Consider the following 19,886-nt stretch of genomic DNA (forward strand, 5'->3'; position numbering starts at 1 on the left):
ATTTAAAAATTACCTAAAGTTTGCTTGGGTGATTTATTGAACATTTCAGCATTAAAGGTAGGAGTACCTTTACTTCAAAATGTATCCCTATTTTCATATTTAAATATTAAAGTCTCTTTTGATGTGTTTATATATTTACCTTAATCGATTTAAAGCACAAATGTACCATATATTCTTACATAAAACAAGTACATGGGAAGTTTGCGTTTATGAATTCAATATTTTTTTTGGTAGATATAGGTTTTTTTAAAAATCAAAGTAAAAGCAGATATTTGCTTTAAAATTTCAAAAAAACAAGTTTATTAAGGAAAAAAATAAAAATAAACTACAATAAAGTTGTACAACTGTATTTATTATCTCTCTACCCCTGAGTGTTAGAAACTTATACATTAGTTACTTCAAGTTAATAATCTAGACATACAGATATGCATACACAATGATTTCACTTGGTGACTGTAAGGGATGTATGAGTTAAAAAAGACAAAAAGTTTCAACTAGTAATATATTGATAAAAATATATTGGTAATGCTGGCTAGTAGTCAAATAGAAATAAAATTCATGATGGAAACAGTGTAAGGTCACTTTTCAGTATATCAAAGACATCTAAGTGGAATCTTTAAACTAAGAACACCAGTCAAGGCAACTACTTTGTGCTTTATAAAAAAGGAAAATATGATGAATCCTAGAGTGCACAGATTCATTAGTGGCTTTCTGATACCTTCCAAAGGAAAGGTTGAATAGTTCTGAAGCCAGCAGTGCACCATCTCTAAACACAGATGGTTTTACTGGCTCTTCTGTGAAGGGTGCTTCAAGTGGAGCGAGGCGGCGTTCATCTGCGACACTTGTCATGTGTCACATTCAGGAAAAAGTCTGCACTGGAACCACCTAGGTAGTATAGCTAAGACTTGTAGGATGTCTTGAAAGCTTATGAGGCCGTCTGTGCAATTTCACTAGCTCTGTCATAGGTTCAACGAGGATGATCACCTGGATTTTGACATGCACATCAATCCATCACTCTACATCATCAGTTGACACAGAGATCTCTTTCAAATACATAGGACAGTTCTTTTCACATATTTCAAAGTTTGACAGCAACATCTCCAAAAGGCTAAAAATATGTAACAGACATCCCTAATCATAAGTATCACTTGCCACCCATTGTCTGTCTGTTATCTCCAAAAATGTAGATATGATAGAGGTGCTTTACAGAAGCACCGATAAAACTTGGGCAGTTTTTATGAAGAAACATACATATTACATTGTTATTGCATAAAAATAAACCCATGTCCTGTTTTTTCTAAATGAGGAAGTCAGCATCTTTTGTATGTTATGTTGAATTATTACACGATTTTTCCGCATCAGTCAATGCAATAGGGGGAGATTGCCAGCCTACATTTACCATCAATGCTACATATTTGTCCAGTGCAAAACTTTTTCCAATTGTCCAATAGTGGTCACTCAATATCTCATGGCTCAGTAAAAGGAATTAACAGGTTTCAAGAGAATAACACGATTTTGTATCAAAGAAAATCTCAAGATCTTTGCACCTTGAGATTTAAAATATGACTTGATACTGCTCTAAACATGATCATTGCGCCACAACAGAAAGCCAAATAACGTCACTACCCAGTTACAGTGTTATGGTTAAATGTAATGCACCTTAACAAATGTGCAATGCAAGGAAATCAAATTAACTGAATGGCACCTGGACACTCACATGCAAATAGCTGAGAGATGCAGTGGTCAAACGATACGTGTCTCTGCTTTACACAGCTTCCTCAAAACCAAGTGGATAGTGGAATGTTCTAATTCATTGGTTGTCATGGTGATTCTTTAAAAATAAAAAAAAATGTGACAATTAACAGTAAAACACCCTTTAATTATCCTCCTTTTCTTTCCTTCTTTCAGCTTCTCCTCCTCATCATATCAAATCCCAAACATTTTTAAATGACTTCGCTTCCACGGATACTGTCGATCATCTTTCAGCATATTAACTTCTATTTTCCGGTACACCATCCCGATTTAGCAAGTTATCCTTCTTATCAGCGCTCTCCCTTTTCTGTCCTATCCAGCCTTTATTTCAGCTCCGATCCAGTCATCTCTTTATATCCGTCACCATAACAACCACAAATGTTCTGACAGATTTGCTGGCACTGCAGTGAGAGGTGAAGCCTCAAAGGGAGAGAGTGAGCGTGTGAGAGAGAAAGAGATAGAGAGAGAGACAGAGCCACCCACCCACCCAAAAACCTTGCACCAATAAATGTACACTATGTTCCCAGATCATGTGAGATGCTCGATTTCCGATACAACCTTGCAATCCTCTCCTGACTCATACATTCATTTACGTGTGTTTTGCACCACTGCCAGCCCTGCAATTCAGACTGCACTGTAGAAATTATGATGCTGACACTGCCATCATGAACAAACTGACCAGTACAGGTTAAACTACTGTTGTAACAGGTTATCAATCGTCATAAAATCTACATTTCAGGGGTTATGTTCAGCCTAGCCTATCATCAGTCAAAAATACAATGTAAAAAACATTATTAAAAGATTAACAAATACATTGTGTTAAAGTGATGCCCTATCCTCACTAGTGAAGGGCCGGGGCTGTAACTACTCTAGTGTATTGTGCTGAACAAACTACAAGGAGGAGCATGTGGTACAGTAGCCCTTTAACTGTTATGTAGTGGTCTGATCTGGCCTGAGTTGCGGTTATGTCCACAGCCCTACAGGAGCCATGCCCTCTTTAGTGCCCAGTGGAGGCAGCAGGTTCTCCTCACACAGGAACCTCAGGGGGAAGTGGACCAGCAGCCCGCGGACGGCCTTCAGCTCCTCTATGGCCTGCTCAGGGTCTGTGTCGCAGAGGCGCTCCTTGCTGGAGTACTCCTTCAGCTCTCGCATGTTGTGGACAGTGTTGTGGGGCAGGCATCTGAAGACCTGTATCACAGCAGGACAAAGGAGAGGTATGAAAACTGAGACTACACTGTCAGGAAGAAAAAGGTCCAAAGATGATGATTTAGGATATGCAACCTTTAGTTTAATTTATACCTTGTCATAAATTGTGGCATTCAGTTTAGCAGAGGCATTCCAGACCACGAAGAAGAAATCATCACTGATAGGATCATCAATATTGATACTGGGGTCCGAGGAAGCTCCAACAAGAACACTGGTAAGGGAACGAAACAGCAGCCAAAAGTTCAGTATGAGAGCTTTGCTAGTCTTGAGGTTTGTCATCACAGACAGGTAGGTAACATACTCCCTTGAAAACTCTGTCACATCTTGGGGTAGTACCCATTCATAGTCATACATACACAATGTCACTGTACTGACCTGAAACACTCTTTGCGCAGAGCAAGTGCGAGAGGTCCTGCCTGATACTCCTCCCCTCCCATGACGGATGAGACCCTCTCTTCATCTTCCACAAACACTGCCAACTCACTGTCTCTACTGCCCAGCATGCTGCGGTCGTTGATGTTGGCTGATCCTGGAACACAAGCGCAGTGTACAAGCATTCACAGTCTGTCATCACAATGGAAAATATTCTTCAGAATGAGTTCAGCTTTTCAGGATTTGAAATGAAATGTTATGGGTTTATATTTTATATAATATACAATGTGATCTATTGTGAATTAAGTACAAAAAACAAATCATGAGGTTTGCAGAAGAAATTCTACAAAACAGAGATTTAAGTTTCCTGATATAAGTTTTATAGTATAAATTTAGTTTTACATCATTCAGTTTGTGGTGTAAAGTTATGATACCTAAGATTTCAGTCCTTGTAGCATTTTTGATGAACAAACACAGAGTTCACTAATTCGGTGATAAACACATTGGTTTGCCTGTGAATGCCTCACAATGAAGGTCCTCCCGTGTTTCGACGGTTGAATGCTATTAATGTGAACATATGTTTGTTTTGAATTCGCAGTAACTTGATACAGCTCGTTGGGAGAGTGAACAGTATCAGTGAGATGAAATTACAAACAGTAACGCTGGATTACATGCATGCATTGTTTCCCGGGGATCCCTTGTCAGTGTGAAGGCAATTTGAATCCAGTGCGGGAACGGTGGACTCGACCACCAAGAATGAAACTACTGTATAATGTGGTAATTACAGAAAGTAGATAAAGTGAATGACTACTGGCAAAGAAATGATAAGTAGTATCAAAAATTGGGTTTAATTTCACAAAAATTTTGGTTTATAACTTTAAGACAACTGAAACAATTAAATTGATCTCAAAATAAGATCCTTGCTATTTGTGCATCTTTTTAATCCACATACTGTACATTGTCCTTCATTACTTGATCTGGCTGTTCCCTGGCCACTGTGCTTTAGTACACCCTACTTCAGGAGCTTACACTTCCGTTACACATTTCATCCTCCTCATTGTTCAGTCTTATAACTAAATGTCCATATATTTATTTACATGCATATTTTCATTCCACCACAGTTAAATTTGCCATTTTTGTAAGGTGCCATGAAACTAAAGCCAAATCGCATTGATTTACTTACACTACAGCTTCATAGCTACATTGAAAGGAAATTCGGATACATCTACATGACTCAAGGTCAAAATGATCTCTATCGTTGAGTGAGTGACTCACCAATGATGTAACAGCGATCATCAGCAATGAGAGTCTTGCTGTGAACATAGATGAGCTCTGTGACAAGTGACTGGGAGAGCTGGGAATGTGTTCTCAGGCCACAGAGTGTGATGTACTCTGTCCACTTGTCTTCAACTGGGGAACAAAGTAGATTGACATTATTCAGTAGAGATAATATAAAAATACAGTGAAGATGTATGAAAAAGAAACTCATGTAGACATTTAACACGTGTTAAAGTAGATGTGAAAAGAAGAGGAATAAGTCAAGGATTAAACCAGAAAGGTGTAAGGAGATACCTAGTACCAGCAGCTTCAGTTTAAAGGAGCAATGCGAGGGGAAAGAAAGAGACCCACGTTAGAGAGGAAGCAGGTGGCGTTTTGTGATGGGAGGTGTTTTTTTTTAATTGAAGTGACAGCAGGTAAGTGACCGGAAACTCACCTTCACTAAGCCTTGACAGGATGGAGTGTTCCCCTCGGCACATGGTCCTAGGACATTAAAATTGCATTAGAATTAAATAATTAACACAATGTAGCACAATAATCTAACTATATATCCTGACATATGATAAAACAGTGGTCACATTCACAATGGTCTTGGAAATCTGATGCATGGTAGACAAATAAATGGGACATTTTCTAATTTCAAATTTTCAATTTGAGTAAACCCTACTTTAGTGTTTCGATTTGCAGAGTACACTCAGTTGACATTTAATTCGGTATACCCAGCTAAAACTAATGCAATCTAATGCAACAGCCCTGAATTAAATCTTCCTTCATGAAAGTTCATAATGTTCAGTTTTTGTTGAAGGAGTTTCAGAGGCAGAGTAATGAAGAGGTCTCGAAGACATGGAACGTGTAAACTCCATCATTTTAGTATAAATGAGATATATCCAGGGTGGCACGGTGGTGCAGTGGTTAGCACTGTCGCCTCAAACCACGAAGGTTCTGGGGCCTTTCTGTGTGGAGTTTGCATGATCCCCCTGTGTGTGTGTGGGTTCCCTCTGGGTACTCCAGCCTCCCACAGTCCAAAGACATGCACATTAGGTTAAATGGAGATTCTAAATTGCCTGTAAGTATGAATGTGAGTGTGAGTGGTTGTTTGTCTCTATATGTCAGCCCTGTGATAGACCAGGGTCCAGGGTGTACCCCACCCTCGCCCAGTGTCAGCTGGGATTGGCTTCAGCCCCCCCTCAACCCTGTATGGATAAGCGGTATAGATAATGGATGAAGAGAAACCCATATTTACTACAAGTAAATATGATTGGAAACGTCTCTTGAGTCTCTGCAGTTCAGAGGTTGTTATCGTGCTTGCTCTGACTGGGCTGAGTGCAGAACGATGATGATCTCACCTGTAAGTGAAGTGCAGAATAGCTTGGATGGCATTTCCACCACCTGCACTGATGTCTCCCTCAAATCCAGGAAGCAGAGGAACCACCACAAACACTCTGTACTTCTTCTGCTCTCTGCAGTAACACACAATGATAACATGTACATTGCATACAAGCATGCTCCTCAAACATTAGTAAAAACTGACTGCTCATTTCACTCACATCTCTACCTTATGATTCGTTTCACTCACTTTGTTTAACAAATTAGTTTCAGTCTTTTCAGTCAAACGGGTAAACGCTGAAATGCACTCTTTGCTGTGCTCGGTTGAACGTGTCTTAATCCACCTTGAGCACAGATTTTCTGAAAAGCTGCTTTGTAACTTCCAAGGTTCAGGAATGCGTGTATAAAAACATGAATGAAGCCACATAAATCTGGCTTGTACACTCCAACCAGACCTGTGAGCACGCAGGATTCGCTTCACAATTGCATCGCCAATCCCGTTATGAACGGTCTTCCCGTCGGCACAGCTGATGAAGAACTGGTTCTAAGGGCAGAGAGAAGGCAGATGGTGGCTTGGTATGAGGTGAGGGCTACAACAGGTGGGTAGCTGGCAAGGAAGTGAGATATGGCTGTGTTCAGGCTCATAAAACCTCATGATTAGACTCACACTGGCCACAGAATCTCTCAGTGATGTGAAATTAATGTGTCAAATGGTACGTAAATGAGCGTCACAGGCAGAAAGATTAAAAATAAAGGAAGGCCAGTGTATACTTCAAAAGTAGAAACAAATGTCTTGCATCTTTCTTTCTTTATATATTTAAAAAAAAAAAAAGAAAAAGAAAAAAAAACATTCTCAGGTGATACTACTAAAAGTATTTGAGGGTACAGTGCCATTTTGTTTTTGGTTTTTTTGCAATGGATGCCCTTTGATTGTACCACTGCCAATTTAGAAGCACAACACTGACTGCAACAGGATGTGTCTGTTTAAACGCTGAGATGTAAAATAAATCATAGACAGATATTTTGTCTGTAAATAGCTGGGACACTCCCGCATTACCTCGATGTAGATGTAGTGTTCGCTGCTCTCGATGGTGTGGATGTAGGCGTTCAGAATTGAGTTCTCACAGGTTCCAGTTGACCATCGATCAGCAGAGCGCAACACCTGAGAAAATGACACGTAAAAACTAAAAGACTCTCTGTCATTGCATATACTGTGTGTCGCATATTTTTCAGAACATTTCACAAGAAAGACCTCACAATTTTTGCCATTACTACACAAACGTCTGCCACCCTTACTTTTCCCTATGGTGTATGCACATTACAATCAAGCCATAGCACACGTCTTCCTTTTATCGGTGTCACCCAGAATAATAGAAACATCCAAGTGCTGGTTTATGACTAATAAGCTTCACTTGATTTTCTGCATGTGAAAACTGAAACTGCTGCATTCACTGTAGTGCTTTTGTAGTGTTTGTGATGCATAGAGCGTGAGCCTTTTGCATTCATTTCTGCTCAGTTTACAGAGATGGTTGGATTGGGGAATGCAGCTCTAACAAAACACTGTTGGAGCTCTAACACACCGCCCCTGAAACCTGAATAAAGGAGCAACAAAAGCTGATTGGAGAGCTGGGGCATGGAAGGGAGGCCACCGCCCTTAACACAGTAAGAAAATACAGACAGCAAAAGCTATAGTTACCAAACACTGACTATCTGAACACTCCAAAACCATAGCAGCTGATGCTGAGTCACAATAATTTTGCTGATAGTATGAAAATATTTGGGACTGTGCAGGACTAAAATGTTTCTTACATGTGATATACACTATTTTAACTTCTTACTATTTTACCTTCACTGTATCCAAATAACTTTATGTAGCATGTAACATGTAGCATCTTTAGCATTATCTTGATATGTGATTAAATCAGAGAGTGAAGGCCTCTGTCTCATGCCAGTTGCTAATGCTGACGTTTCTCATAATCTGGACCAAGATTGCCATGGAGCCTATTGCAAATAAGATACTTCCACTTGTCCTCCCTCCCTGTCCTTGGCAGAGCATTTGTTTTCTCTGGCTTTGGTGAACAGGATAAACATGTTGGAAGTGATTTTGTTCCACAGGCTCTACTCTTGTTCCACCATCTGCTGCTGCAAACAACTCTGAATACTTTAGCTGCATTTCAAACGCCAGAACACTGTCTCTTTGTTGTACTGTAAATAAATCCGTCTGATTTCCTGCTGGATCTGACTTTGTGTCACACAATGTACAATGCAGAGTGAAAGCCAGTAGTGGCCTTCAATCTCCTTGCCAGCGGTCTTGTTTGTCTACAGTCATTAGTCATTTCACTAATTTCTCTACATTAAAATCGAGATGATCAGCGGCATGGTTTCTTTTATGAATGCTAAATGTGTGAATTTAATGGCTTTGTTGACAATGAGAGTTTCCAACCCTAATAGAAGACCTCTTCAGAAGATCCCAGTGGGACTTGTGGCTTGAGTGACACCAAAGATCATTTGCCACACGTACAGTAAACCACACCACAAATACTCTGGTGGTTTTCTGTGTTATCATGGATATAAAGGAGCCAGGCTTGATTTTGTGTGCAGGACACCCGGGTTTCTGGATGGCATTAGTGTGAAGCTTATCCCTGGTATCTCTTGGAAGCCTGATTTATCTGGATTGCTAAGGTCTCATTGGAACAGTCTTTGTATAGGAGACTGGAGGCCGAAAAGCACTGTATTGCCCAGATAACTGAACCTGGCAGTGTGACAAGTCTACAATAGTAGTGTTTCTTTTGCACTGCTACACACCAATCCTTATTTGTGTTTCTTAATAGTCTATTTTGTGCATTTCTTACTTTTTTTTGGTCAACATTTTAAAATGATTTTAACTGTGGGTTCGTTTCAATCAAATTATCCAGTATAAATGATTCCTATGCCCCTTTTTCCTGTTTTCTCTGATGACATCCCATATAACGAAACATAACATAACACAGCACAACACAACGTAACACTGCGTTTTGCACAGGTGTTGCACATATACTGACTACATTTGTGGTGGATGTGTGTGCATAAATACCTGCACTTTGGCTTTCTTGGACCCAGGCACAGTGAATGAGAGCGAGTCAGCAGTGCACTGAGACTTGGGAAGAAGGTAAGGGTAGAAGTCGTCCTTGTACTTGCTTTTAAAGATCTAGAGAAGAGGAAACAAATCAATGGTAGCCAGATTTTTTTTCCTCTTCCTGTTAGTCACGTTCCTTTCTGTTAGTCAAGTCATATTTAAAAGTTTATTTTACTTCTTACTATCTGAGTCATATTTTCATACATCAGTAGCACAACATTGTAGAAATTGTAGAAAACAGCCTACAAAGGGCCACAACAATAAAAGTCTCAAATTTTGGATATTAACTTTTATTAACTTTAACTAACTCTGAAATGATGAGGAAGTTTACAATATTATGGTAACCTATAGATATTCAGGTCAAAACTATGACAGTAAATCCCAGGTAGCTTTGAAATTGCACAGCTTCCCTTTGAGTCAGACCTTGGTGAAGTTCCAGCGCTGAATGAAGTGGCGCGCTACATCCCTGGCAGCTCTGCCATGAATAGCTGCAGACAGATCACGCCACGGCATGCGAGGAACTTGAGTGCGGTCGATGTTATCTGAACAAGTATGAAAAGCAGTCCTTTCACTTCCCGGTTTAGAGACTCTCAGTGTGTTTGCATGTGTGTGTGTGTGTGTGTGTGTGTGTGATAATGAAGGAGATTAGGTAATGTACCTTCAAACGGTCTGTCCAGTTGAACCCAGTCTTTCCTGATAAAGTTGCTGTAGTCTTTGCCAAGCCACAGTTTAGTGTTGCTGGTCAGACCCTCAGGGTCCTGCTCTGCTTCTTTATCTGGTTCTGATGGTTTTGGACCATCAGCCACAGCATTATCCTGATTAACAGAAACACCCATTAGCATCTGGAGGGAGTGTAAAAGTACACTGGTTCACGAACTTAACATATTCATGATTGATTAGTGGCAATCAGTCAAAAGACTTCTTGTTCTTACTCCTGTATCTCCCCCTGGCTCCTCCTCAGTTAGACTGATGGACGTCTCTGTCAAACCCAGGTCAGTCAGCCGGTACTGGCTGTCATCCCACCTCCCAAACGCCAGGTCTAACCCCCCGACAAAGGCCACTGTTTGGTCAATGGCCACCATCTTTTCATGGTGAGCCCATAGGAACACCACAGACGACACGTGGTCAGGATGCCGCATTACCTGATGGATGTAAAGGGGGTAATATTGAGGTCAAAACATGAGATGAGGCCTCTGGTAATTGTGTAGCCTTTCTCTGTGTATCACATTATGCAGTGAGGTGACAGACCTTGATGTTTGGGTGCATATTCATAAGAGCCCTCTTGCTGTGCTCACTGTTGATGCCAAGTGCCAGCTCTACCTCTTTGTACAGCAGAACACACACTTTGACTCCTTGTTCCTGCAGGAAAAGGTTCAAAGAGAGGTGATGCCATGTGGAAAAACGGGTAATGTGAAATTTGAAAATCATTTCCATTCTTGTAAAAGAGAAGAACAAGATGGAGAGAATCCTTACTGCTTTGCGCTTGAGTATCTCATCCAGGCGCCAGTAGTTATCAGTTGGTGGTCTCTTTAGGAAAACTTCAGGGCTGAGCCTGAGAGAAAAGACATTATTCACATTAGAAATGTTCTTCATATGTAGCTTAAACATTATAATGGTGAATTTACATGGAACTTTTTGTTTTCACTAAATCCTGATCTTGCTGACACTTACCACCAATCTGTGATGAAGATTTCCTGCTTGGCTTGTTCGAGAGCATCAGCCAGGTCTGCAAAGTAGCTGCTTCCATTCACATACCTTTAAACAATATCAATAAACCACACAGTTTAATGAATAAGGACAAGATCTGGAGACAGATAGTTGTAAATCTAAGGTAGACTGCATATCTCACCATTTAGTGAGTGTATTCTCACGTGGTGGTGCAAACCCCTCAAAGCGTTGCACTTTGAGAAAGTCGCAGGATTCTGCCAGCCGGTTGATTTCATGACTCCACCAATGAGCTTGTCTATAACTGCTGCATTTGATGATCAGACTCCTGATTAAAAACAAACAGGCCGTTCATGTACTGTAACAACAACCTAACCCCAGACTTCTACTGTAATCCTGAGTACATAGGCAAACACATCTCTGGCATACCGAGTGAAGTTCTCAAAGCAGACTCCATATTTCGTGTCTGTGTAAGCACGGCCCACTTTCACTTTGAACTCGGGGTCAAACAGCAACACAAAGTTGATACAGCCGTTGTCTCGATTCATATACATCAGGAAGGAGTCTTTCACCACCAGCCACCGGCGGGACCAGCGGAAGCAGAACTGATGATGGCCAGTGCAGTTCAGGCCTTGGATTCGGTGACCCCCTGACCTCTTGAAGATGGGCCCCTCCCTGAGAAAAGTTGACAGATGTTGCACAATAAAGCTCTACCAAGAACTTTGTCACTTCCCCACTCTCCCTTGTATCTCAAACACTCTCAAGATGTTTGCTTACAAGCCTTTGGGCCCAAGATCAGTGACGAAGGAGAGAGCACCAACAGAGAGGAATTCCAGCTGACAAAAAGACAAGAGACAATGTAAACACACTGCACGACATCCAATTTATATGAGGGTTATGTATGTTTGTGTATCATTGCTATTACCATGCTGTGATCGTTCCTACAGAATGTGTTCTCCAGCAGACCATTCAGGTATTCCTCAAGGTATTTCTGCAATAGAAAAGTGATAACATTTTGAAATGCAACTTAATGCACAGCAGTCAGAGAGGGACAGTGGGTCAGTGAGATTGTCTGAAGTTTTTTGTTGTATAGAGCAGATTTGCAACAATATGTTTAAAATATAATTTATTACTTATTGTCATTATTATTACAGTAATTTTTGGGCATGAAAACAATACAATTGTGCTTTTTGCACAGTGGCACACCTGAAATACACACAATATTTCCTTGTGAGGTTAACAGAATATCTATGGTATTAAGTTGATCAGTATTTTAAAAAGAAATTTATGAACATATCAGCCTGAGCAGGAACTACAGCTCCAACCAACGCTGCAAAAACATTTACATTATATTTACATATACTCATTTAGCAGACACTTTTATCCAAAGTGACTTACAAGTGAGGGTCAACAGCTTCAGTGCAGTAGGAAACATTGGTGTAAGTCGGAGCCCTTCTCTTATTTTAAATGAAATACATTTTAAAAACTTCCCACAATTCTAGACACATTGTATATGTGCATTCAAAGGAGTATTTCAAACTGTATACACTGTATATACTATACATGTGTCTGACTGGTTTGTTTGGTACCATTTTGCTGGAGGTCCTTCTGGTCCGTTCAGTCCCATGCAGGCTGGGCATTTCCTCTGACATGGTTCTGAGCTGCTGCCTCTCCTTTGCAAATCTTTGAGAGAAATTTGAATATTCAAAATAGTCGGTGATTGAGAAATCTGTCACCAAAAACTCAAAGCACTTGGACTGGGATGGCACATTTCTCAGAGTGAGAGGCTGATTTGCATGATCAAGATAAATAGATTGGTTACACTGACCTTCCCAGAGGCAGCAAGTGAATCATCATCCTGTGTTTATAAAGGTCTCGATGCAGCTCCTGGAAGTGCTTGTACTTCCTCTTCACTGTCCAGTGGAAAGGACCATGTGTTAGCCGCACAGTGTACAGGGTGCCTACATGGACCTGGATGGACATTATTGAAATGAAGTACATAACCATGACTGTGTAAAAGGATGAAAATCAATTACTGAAGAAAGCAAAATGATTGACTAGTATTTACTGAATTTTAAATTATTTATTTACTAAAGTTTTGACTTTATCAGACAAATTCTTCATAAATGATTGTTTGAATTAACCTTTTTTCTAAGAGCCTCAGTCTTATTTACATCCTTCCTTATTATCTCCTATGGTGACATTTTGCTTTACCTCAATTTACACCCAAAGTGTCAATTATAGATGCCCATTGCACTGTAAAACTTTATTTGGTAAAAGCAGTACATCAAAATTAAAACCAGAAAGCAGTTCTTCAAGATCTAGTGGACATGTACAGCAAATAGTTGGGTGACATAATGTTCATTTTCTTCACATGGAATAACATGTGGGCCTGCTTAAAACAGAATTTTAAGTTTCATGCATGTCTTTGGATACTGGAGGAAAATCAGAGCATGAGGTGATAAGACATGGAGATAAAATGCAAACTGATTTCTTGTGCTTTTTACTGTAAATACCCATGTGGAAATGTACCATGATAATTCAATAGTGAATGTAGATGTGTCATAGCTCTAAGGAGGGCTCCTATTAACTCAGATGTTTGTTAGGCGAGGTCCCTGGTAGCAGCAGTAAAGTCAGGCATCCCAGAAACACCCACTTCCTCAAACACTCTCAGCACTATACTCTCCTGTTCAGCCCAAACATTGCATCTACACTCAGTGCAAAACCACTCTCTAGCATACCTCTCTGTCTGAACAACAGAAGGCTAATATAGCAGCTGAGCCTGCTCGCTCAAAACACACAGCTCAAAGTTCAAACACCCACACGGAGGTTCAACAAAAACTCAGTGCAGGTACAGCTCACTGTTAAGACTTGAAACAAATGGCTCATAAGTGTAGCAATAGTAGTAGCAAGAGTAGTAAAGTCTCACAGACATGTCATTACAGTAAAGTCAAGTTTAGCTTCAGGGTTTTTTTTTAGCCAAGCTTGAAAATAACACTGAAATCAGATGTTAAAAAGTGACCATGGTTGGTCATGAGTTGATCTACAGGACATTACACAGCAGAAACTGTTTCGAGGTGGTTATAAAGGCTGAATGACTAATTCAAGATAAATGTGTGTGCTCTAACTTGAAGCTCATCTAAAGCTTTCTATAAAAACGTGTGACGACCCTCTCCACCCTGTGTATCTGCTGCTTCCTGTGTGGTTGATTCTCTCTGCAGCAAACCTGGCACAACTGGGCCCTGCGTGCCAGTGCTGTTAAAACTGTGCTGGAGCTCAGTTCTTCCCTCTCCTCTCCTCCTTGAGACATCCATTTGGTTTTTGGTTGGCATTAGGTTTGTGTTGTTTCTGTTGCTGCACCACACAACATTGCACGCATACACTGCTTCACTCATGCACTCACTTCCACTGCTGATCTTACAACTTGTTAGTTTAAGTTCTCCTCTTAGGTTTATTGTCCTTTTTTTTTTTTTTTTCCAAATAAAACATTTGTTAATTGGTTCACTGGTGTGCATCTCACTCTTTTGTCATGGCCGTGCAGCCTGATTTGTATCATACTAATCTCCTATGAACAAACACCAAAATAAAAAACATAAATAAATAATAAAATGTACCTTCGAGCGAGTAGTGTACTTCTCTGTGTTGTCCACTTTGCATGTAATAGGTACACCAGGTATTAAGTAAGGTACGCCCGCCTCCTTTATTTCAGGAAGGTGATGAACCACCAGGAAAGGACGGCCCTCTGTGATTTGGAAGAACATGACATTTTAATGAATTAATTCGAGGTTCTTAATAGGCAGCTTGTACTTCAGGTTTAATGTCTTACCACTACTGGACAGGAGGCCATCTAACTCATCTGGACTGAGATTGTAGAGGTCGTGGGAGAAGCGTCTTCTGCCCAGGTTTTGTGCTGTCGAGCTCTGAGCCACTGGCTCAATCACATCCTCTGGACTGGCCATCGCACAGTTGTTGCAAGTGCCAGCTGCCCTGCTACAAAGACAAAAGACAAAGGAGATTTTCTCTTGGAGAGTTTGTGCGCCACAAGTAATAGATGATTGCAATAAAACTATCATTAATCACTCAGCACACGTAATAAAATGCAGTAAATTCGCATGCATAACTACTGATCAAACAAATGTCAAACGGAGAGCCAATCTTTTCAAACCCCGCACAGCAGATTGAGAGTTAAAGTCACAAACCTGATGTTCACAGTATTTCAGCACCTCAACAAATTCACTAGAAAGGGATTGACTATTACATAACGGCAAAAGTGCAATATTTTACAGGAATGTACATACAACATAAGACCACAGACCGCAAGTGTAAGGTTTTGGCTGCATCAATTTGATAAAAAAAAAAAAAAAGATCCTTTCATCATAGTATGTTTTTATATTTCTTAAAGGAATTCAGCACTTTTGTGTAGCTTTAGTTCAGTGTGCCGTTGGCAACTTTCATCAAAATTTTTAATCCATTTACATTTTATTAGGTTTTATATGTGTTTGTCTATATGGTTTATTTTAAAACTAGAAAAAAATAGACAGTTGAAGTCATTCCAAAGGTACATCTCTTTGGCATTTTATTATCAGGAGAAATATATTGGCAGCATGCGTAGCACCAGTACTGTTTGTAAAAGTAGCAGTGGAAGCAGCAGTAGCAGAGCATTAGCTATACTGTGTAGCAATAGCAACAATAACAACAACACTCGTAACAAAAGTAGTAGTTTTAGGGGCAGCGGCAGTACTAAAGGCAATGTGCAGTACCAGCAATCCCAGCATCAGCAGTCACTGTCACCACACAAGAGTCAGATGTGATAACACAACTCTTTGGAGAGTCAGAAGCTGAAGAGCTAGTGAAATGATTTGACAATGCAAGCAGGAAGTGAATCTAATCCTCAAAGAGAGCGACACATCACACAATCACACAGAAAGAGGCATTCGAGTACAACTCAGTAGCACAGTCCACAACAGACTGTGCAATGTTAGAAGTATCACATGTTAAAATGACAAAAACAGAGAGCCTCCATGGACCGCAGGCATCTTCTGTCGTTTACCTGTTGATCGGGTGATCGACATTGCGAAATACGAGAGGACTAGGACACAGCTGTCAGTGAGAGAAAAGGGTGTGTGCGAGCCCTTTTGTATAGCATGTGGGTTTGTCTTTGAATGGCTAAGTACTAAGTGACAGTGTGTGTGTGTGTGTGTGAAGGAGAGAGTTTGAAATGAAGACAAGAATCAAACATCTAAGAACCACATTTAAAAACTTTTTAAAAATGATTAGCAGTGGCTTAAGCTAGAAAACAATCCAGCAAAAATCAGTCTTCAATTGTACTTTTGATTCCATTAAAAATAAAACCGTTATACCTATTCTTGTCTTTGAAATAATAACCAGGCAATTACAAACGTTTTCAATAAAGCACTTGCTACATTGCATCATTTAGACTATACAGAATTAAAGAATACCTTGTTTAAAAAAATAAATCACAAATATGTCAACCAAGCAACACTTAACAGGGACTAAAACCTACTGTAATTATGTGAACATCTGAACATGTTAAACCAACTTCCTGGTGCATTCTAAAGAGCATGTTATGAAATGACAGCCCGTCCAGAGCGTTGCCCATCTGAGAAACTACACAAGAGCCTGGCGAGGAATAAGCAGGTAAAGGCTGAGGTCATACTTGACCACGGGTGGGTACGTCACCTATACTGTACCAGCCAAAGGCTATTGGCACCATCTAAATACTCGAGGAGTGGCAATAACAGCAAAGGACAGGTACTAGATAACTGCAATAAAACCATTGTCAGGCACTCTGGGATCCTTCAGCTCATTAAAAATATTTTTAGAGTTAAAAAAGGTAGAATCCTCTGATTTAGTTATAGCACCCTCTGGTGATCACAGTTTCCTCAGAGCTAACTGCTCCTGTAGTGTAACCTAAAACATCAACAGTGAGCTAAGAGTTTTTTTTGGTTATTTTTTGACTTTGTGAAACTATTAGGTATTCAAACACAACATTACTGAGGAAATCAGCCCCTGCTACACACATCCCACTGGTTCTACAAAATATTACAAGCAATACCACTAACGATCTTTTATTGACCTTGCTTTTTAATTCTACACTAGTGACAGATGAAGAGATGTAACATACAGGAGACCGTTCAAGCTGAGATAACAGCCAGCAACTAAGTCACAGGAGGAAGATCATGCATTTGAGAATACAGTGCTCATATCTGAGGTCTGAAATGTACACCCATAGCTTTGCTGTGGATCACTAGTGTGAAAAATTAAATAGTACCTTAAATGTGTTGTTACCTCAGTCAAATTTCCATTAGGTGTTTTGTTATTACAATTGCTGAACAGCATTCCTTCGAGTTTCCATCATCTGGTGAAGAAATGAAGTCACTCTAATTTAGACCGATCTTCACCAGATGCTGCACGATTCCCATGAGAAGAAGAAGTTTTAAGGCAATGTCTAATTTGACATTTTCTCAGAGCTATTTCTACACTTTCTCCACCTATGCTTTTTTTTTTGTTGTTGTTGTTTCCAGTTATTATCCTAGATCTTTTTTCAGACCCTTCAGCCTCACAGCTTGACATCAAACCCTGTCATTTAAATTCACATCCAACTGCTTGTTGAGATAGATGTGTTGGCAAAACAATGGCCTGCCAAATAAGCTCTTTGTTCTGTTGACTTTTTGTCCTCTGTTCAGTCTTTACAGTAAAATGAAAATCAAGCTCAAACTTGCCAGTAAGCATGAATAATGTGCAGCACATTGGCTTGCATGAGAAAACTAAATACTGATCAAAGTCATGTTAATCTGGAAAAAAAAAAAATCTACCCTTAAAAGCTGAAGAATTTAGGGTTGTCTTAACTAGATTGTCTTGTTTTTTTTTTAAGCTTGATGGAGTGAAACTTAGTCTACACTATTCACTCAGGTTTCCTACTTGTGAAATACTACACCACACCCACTCAGGGTGCTTGATAACATGAACCAGACTGGCCAGAGAGAGGTGCTAATGAAACCCACATCTTACACACCAAGTCGTCATGTGAGCATCAATATTTGTTTGTGTACAGTATCAATGGTTCCTGGCCGACAAACCTTTTGAATTTTGTGCCGTTTTTGAATTTTGTGCCATTTAAAGGCCCCATGTGTAGGAACTGGAGACTCCCATTGGTTGCATTAAAAAAAAAAAAAAAAAAAAAAAAAAAAAAAGAGCCACCTGCCCGACATAAGGGAAATGCAGATGGAAACCTTAAGAAAAACGGGGACACCGAGAATGATCAAGCAACACAGACTGCAACAGTCACTGGGATTGTCTAACTTATGTAGAGAAAAACTTATTCCATCAGAAATACTTAAACACATACATGCGGGGGGCTTTAAAGAGCTGGACTTTTTTTTTTTTTTTTTTTGCTGATAAGTTGAAATTGTCACCTTTCTGTGATGATGTGGAGGTGTACTCTGGGCGTGGTCAGTACACACTTGCACCACTGCTGGGGGTGTTTACAGGTGAAACAGAGCACCCCCATGCAAAAGACTTGAAACTTATGAAGTCACCGTGACTAGACCTTGCACGTATGATGTGACTGATTCATTCATCAGCTTGAAGTGCATTGTTACTAAATTTTAAATGTTAACAAACTTCAGAAATTACACTTAAAGCATAGCTAATTTCTTAGCTGTGCAACAAGGCAGCAGGGTACATGCAGAGCAATTTTGATTAAAAAAAAAAAAAAAAAAAAAGTCATTTTCAATGAATAACCCTGACAAACACACGTTTCCATCCCCTGCTCTAGGGGGAAAGTTGTGTTTAGACAAAGGTCTGCACGATTTACCTGTTGCTTTGGAAACAACATGCAACCTTCAAGGGCCAACTGAGCAGAATCTAAGGCACCAGACTGTGAAATGTGCAATCAAAGGACCGGGGTCTGAGTATTTGTCACAATTTCCGACGTGACTAAAACAACAGTGCTGACTCAACTCCTGCCTGCCGTGGTCCCCATCGGATTTCCCCAGATTTCCAAAATGTCCTTTTAAAATAGCGATTCTTCCTGCCCGAGCCGACGTGTCGCCACCCTTTCTTACGTTTGAACGCACAGGGGCCACAGTCGTTGTTTCGTGTTTTAAGAGGCCGTTTAGGAGAAGAAACACGCACATTTAAGCCTTTGAGAGCTGATGGGAATTTGAATTGGGTGTATGGTGTGCTGCTCCATCGGATCAAGTTTTCTCAAGCATTACACCCGAATAGGGTTAGGGTTAATGAGCCACTTTGTTCCTCCACCGAGGCAACATTACTTATAGCCGTGAAGTCCATTTAACACTCCGGATATCAAGGCTACTCCGGCTGTGGAGGGTGAAACTGCCGAGAGCTCAGTTTTATCGTCTCCACCCAATTCCCGATGGTTTCCCACAACGCCGCAATCCACAAAGAAAACTACACCTCAATGCACAAAACCACGCAGCAAATGTCAGCTGACCCGACAGTGGCATCGGTATCTGCACGGGAACAAGGTCCCTGTCTCCGATCCGCTGTGGTGTGATTTCTGCATCTGGACGGATTTCAGCTGGCAAAGCCGCGACAGCCCGGACGAGAGAGGAGCGCGGCGTGCGTCCAGCCGGGGCCTACAAGGATACTCACTCTCAGCTCAAGCGCAGGTAGATCATCCACAGGCGACTCCGACGAGGTAAACATACATTCAGGCCAAAGATTTCATTTCATCGTTTTCCAGGCAGGGTCATGAAGGAGAGTCCGTCTGTTCCCCGTAGGTGATGCACACTTTAGTCCCTCCCATTGAGTGTCCGGGAGGACAGATGAGGAGGAAAGGAAAGAGCTTTAGGGGAAACTTCTGCCCGACAACGCTCTTGTGTGTTTTTTTTTTTTTTTTTTTTCAATCATGAATTGTCAATATAATGTGGGGGTTTACTGCATACTGATTAACCCGGACAGCGGGGTGGTTTCCCCTGCAGCTGTGCAGAAAGCTGGCAGACAAACGTGGACTGCGCTGCCGCAACGTGAGAGGAGACACGGACGTGAGGGACAGGACAAGTTGTGACTGGGGGCCATCGGGAGAAAACACACGCACAGGAATGTGTGGATGGAGACGAGAGGGGCAGCAGTAACTCTTTGGTGGTATCTTTTTTTTTTTTTTTTTTTTTTTTTTTTTACCTTT

The 19,886-nt window shown here is 40.6% G+C and overlaps 1 protein-coding gene across 4 annotated transcripts; it reads right to left on the reverse strand.

Moving 5' to 3' along the window:
• Positions 1-288: 288 nt before the first annotated feature.
• pld2 (phospholipase D2) lies at positions 289-19,495 on the reverse strand. 4 transcript variants are annotated; one of them, XM_071460641.1, is made up of 24 exons: positions 19,355-19,495; positions 14,541-14,704; positions 14,329-14,456; positions 12,543-12,685; positions 12,304-12,397; positions 11,640-11,705; positions 11,492-11,550; positions 11,144-11,389; positions 10,899-11,042; positions 10,721-10,804; positions 10,523-10,601; positions 10,298-10,408; positions 9,982-10,191; positions 9,708-9,864; positions 9,473-9,591; positions 9,008-9,121; positions 6,992-7,096; positions 6,390-6,478; positions 5,955-6,068; positions 5,045-5,091; positions 4,606-4,740; positions 3,334-3,487; positions 3,052-3,169; positions 289-2,940 (listed from the first exon to the last, which is right to left on the reverse strand). In XM_071460641.1, exons 2-24 carry the CDS (start codon positions 14,671-14,673, stop codon positions 2,716-2,718), a joined length of 2,874 nt encoding a protein of 957 aa, XP_071316742.1. In that variant the 5' UTR covers positions 14,674-14,704; positions 19,355-19,495; the 3' UTR covers positions 289-2,715. The 4 variants fall into 4 exon arrangements, with proteins under 4 accessions (XP_071316742.1, XP_071316743.1, XP_071316745.1 ...); XM_071460642.1 differs by having other exon boundaries at positions 14,541-14,701; positions 19,355-19,488; XM_071460644.1 differs by lacking the exon at positions 19,355-19,495 and adding an exon at positions 18,872-18,985.
• Between the last annotated feature and the right edge of the window lie 391 nt (positions 19,496-19,886).

Source organism: Trachinotus anak, unplaced genomic scaffold, assembly GCF_046630095.1.
Source record: "Trachinotus anak isolate AG129_WGS33_773 ecotype Australia unplaced genomic scaffold, CSIRO_AGI_Tana_v1 ptg000024l, whole genome shotgun sequence".
NCBI classification, from domain to species: domain Eukaryota; kingdom Metazoa; phylum Chordata; class Actinopteri; order Carangiformes; family Carangidae; genus Trachinotus; species Trachinotus anak.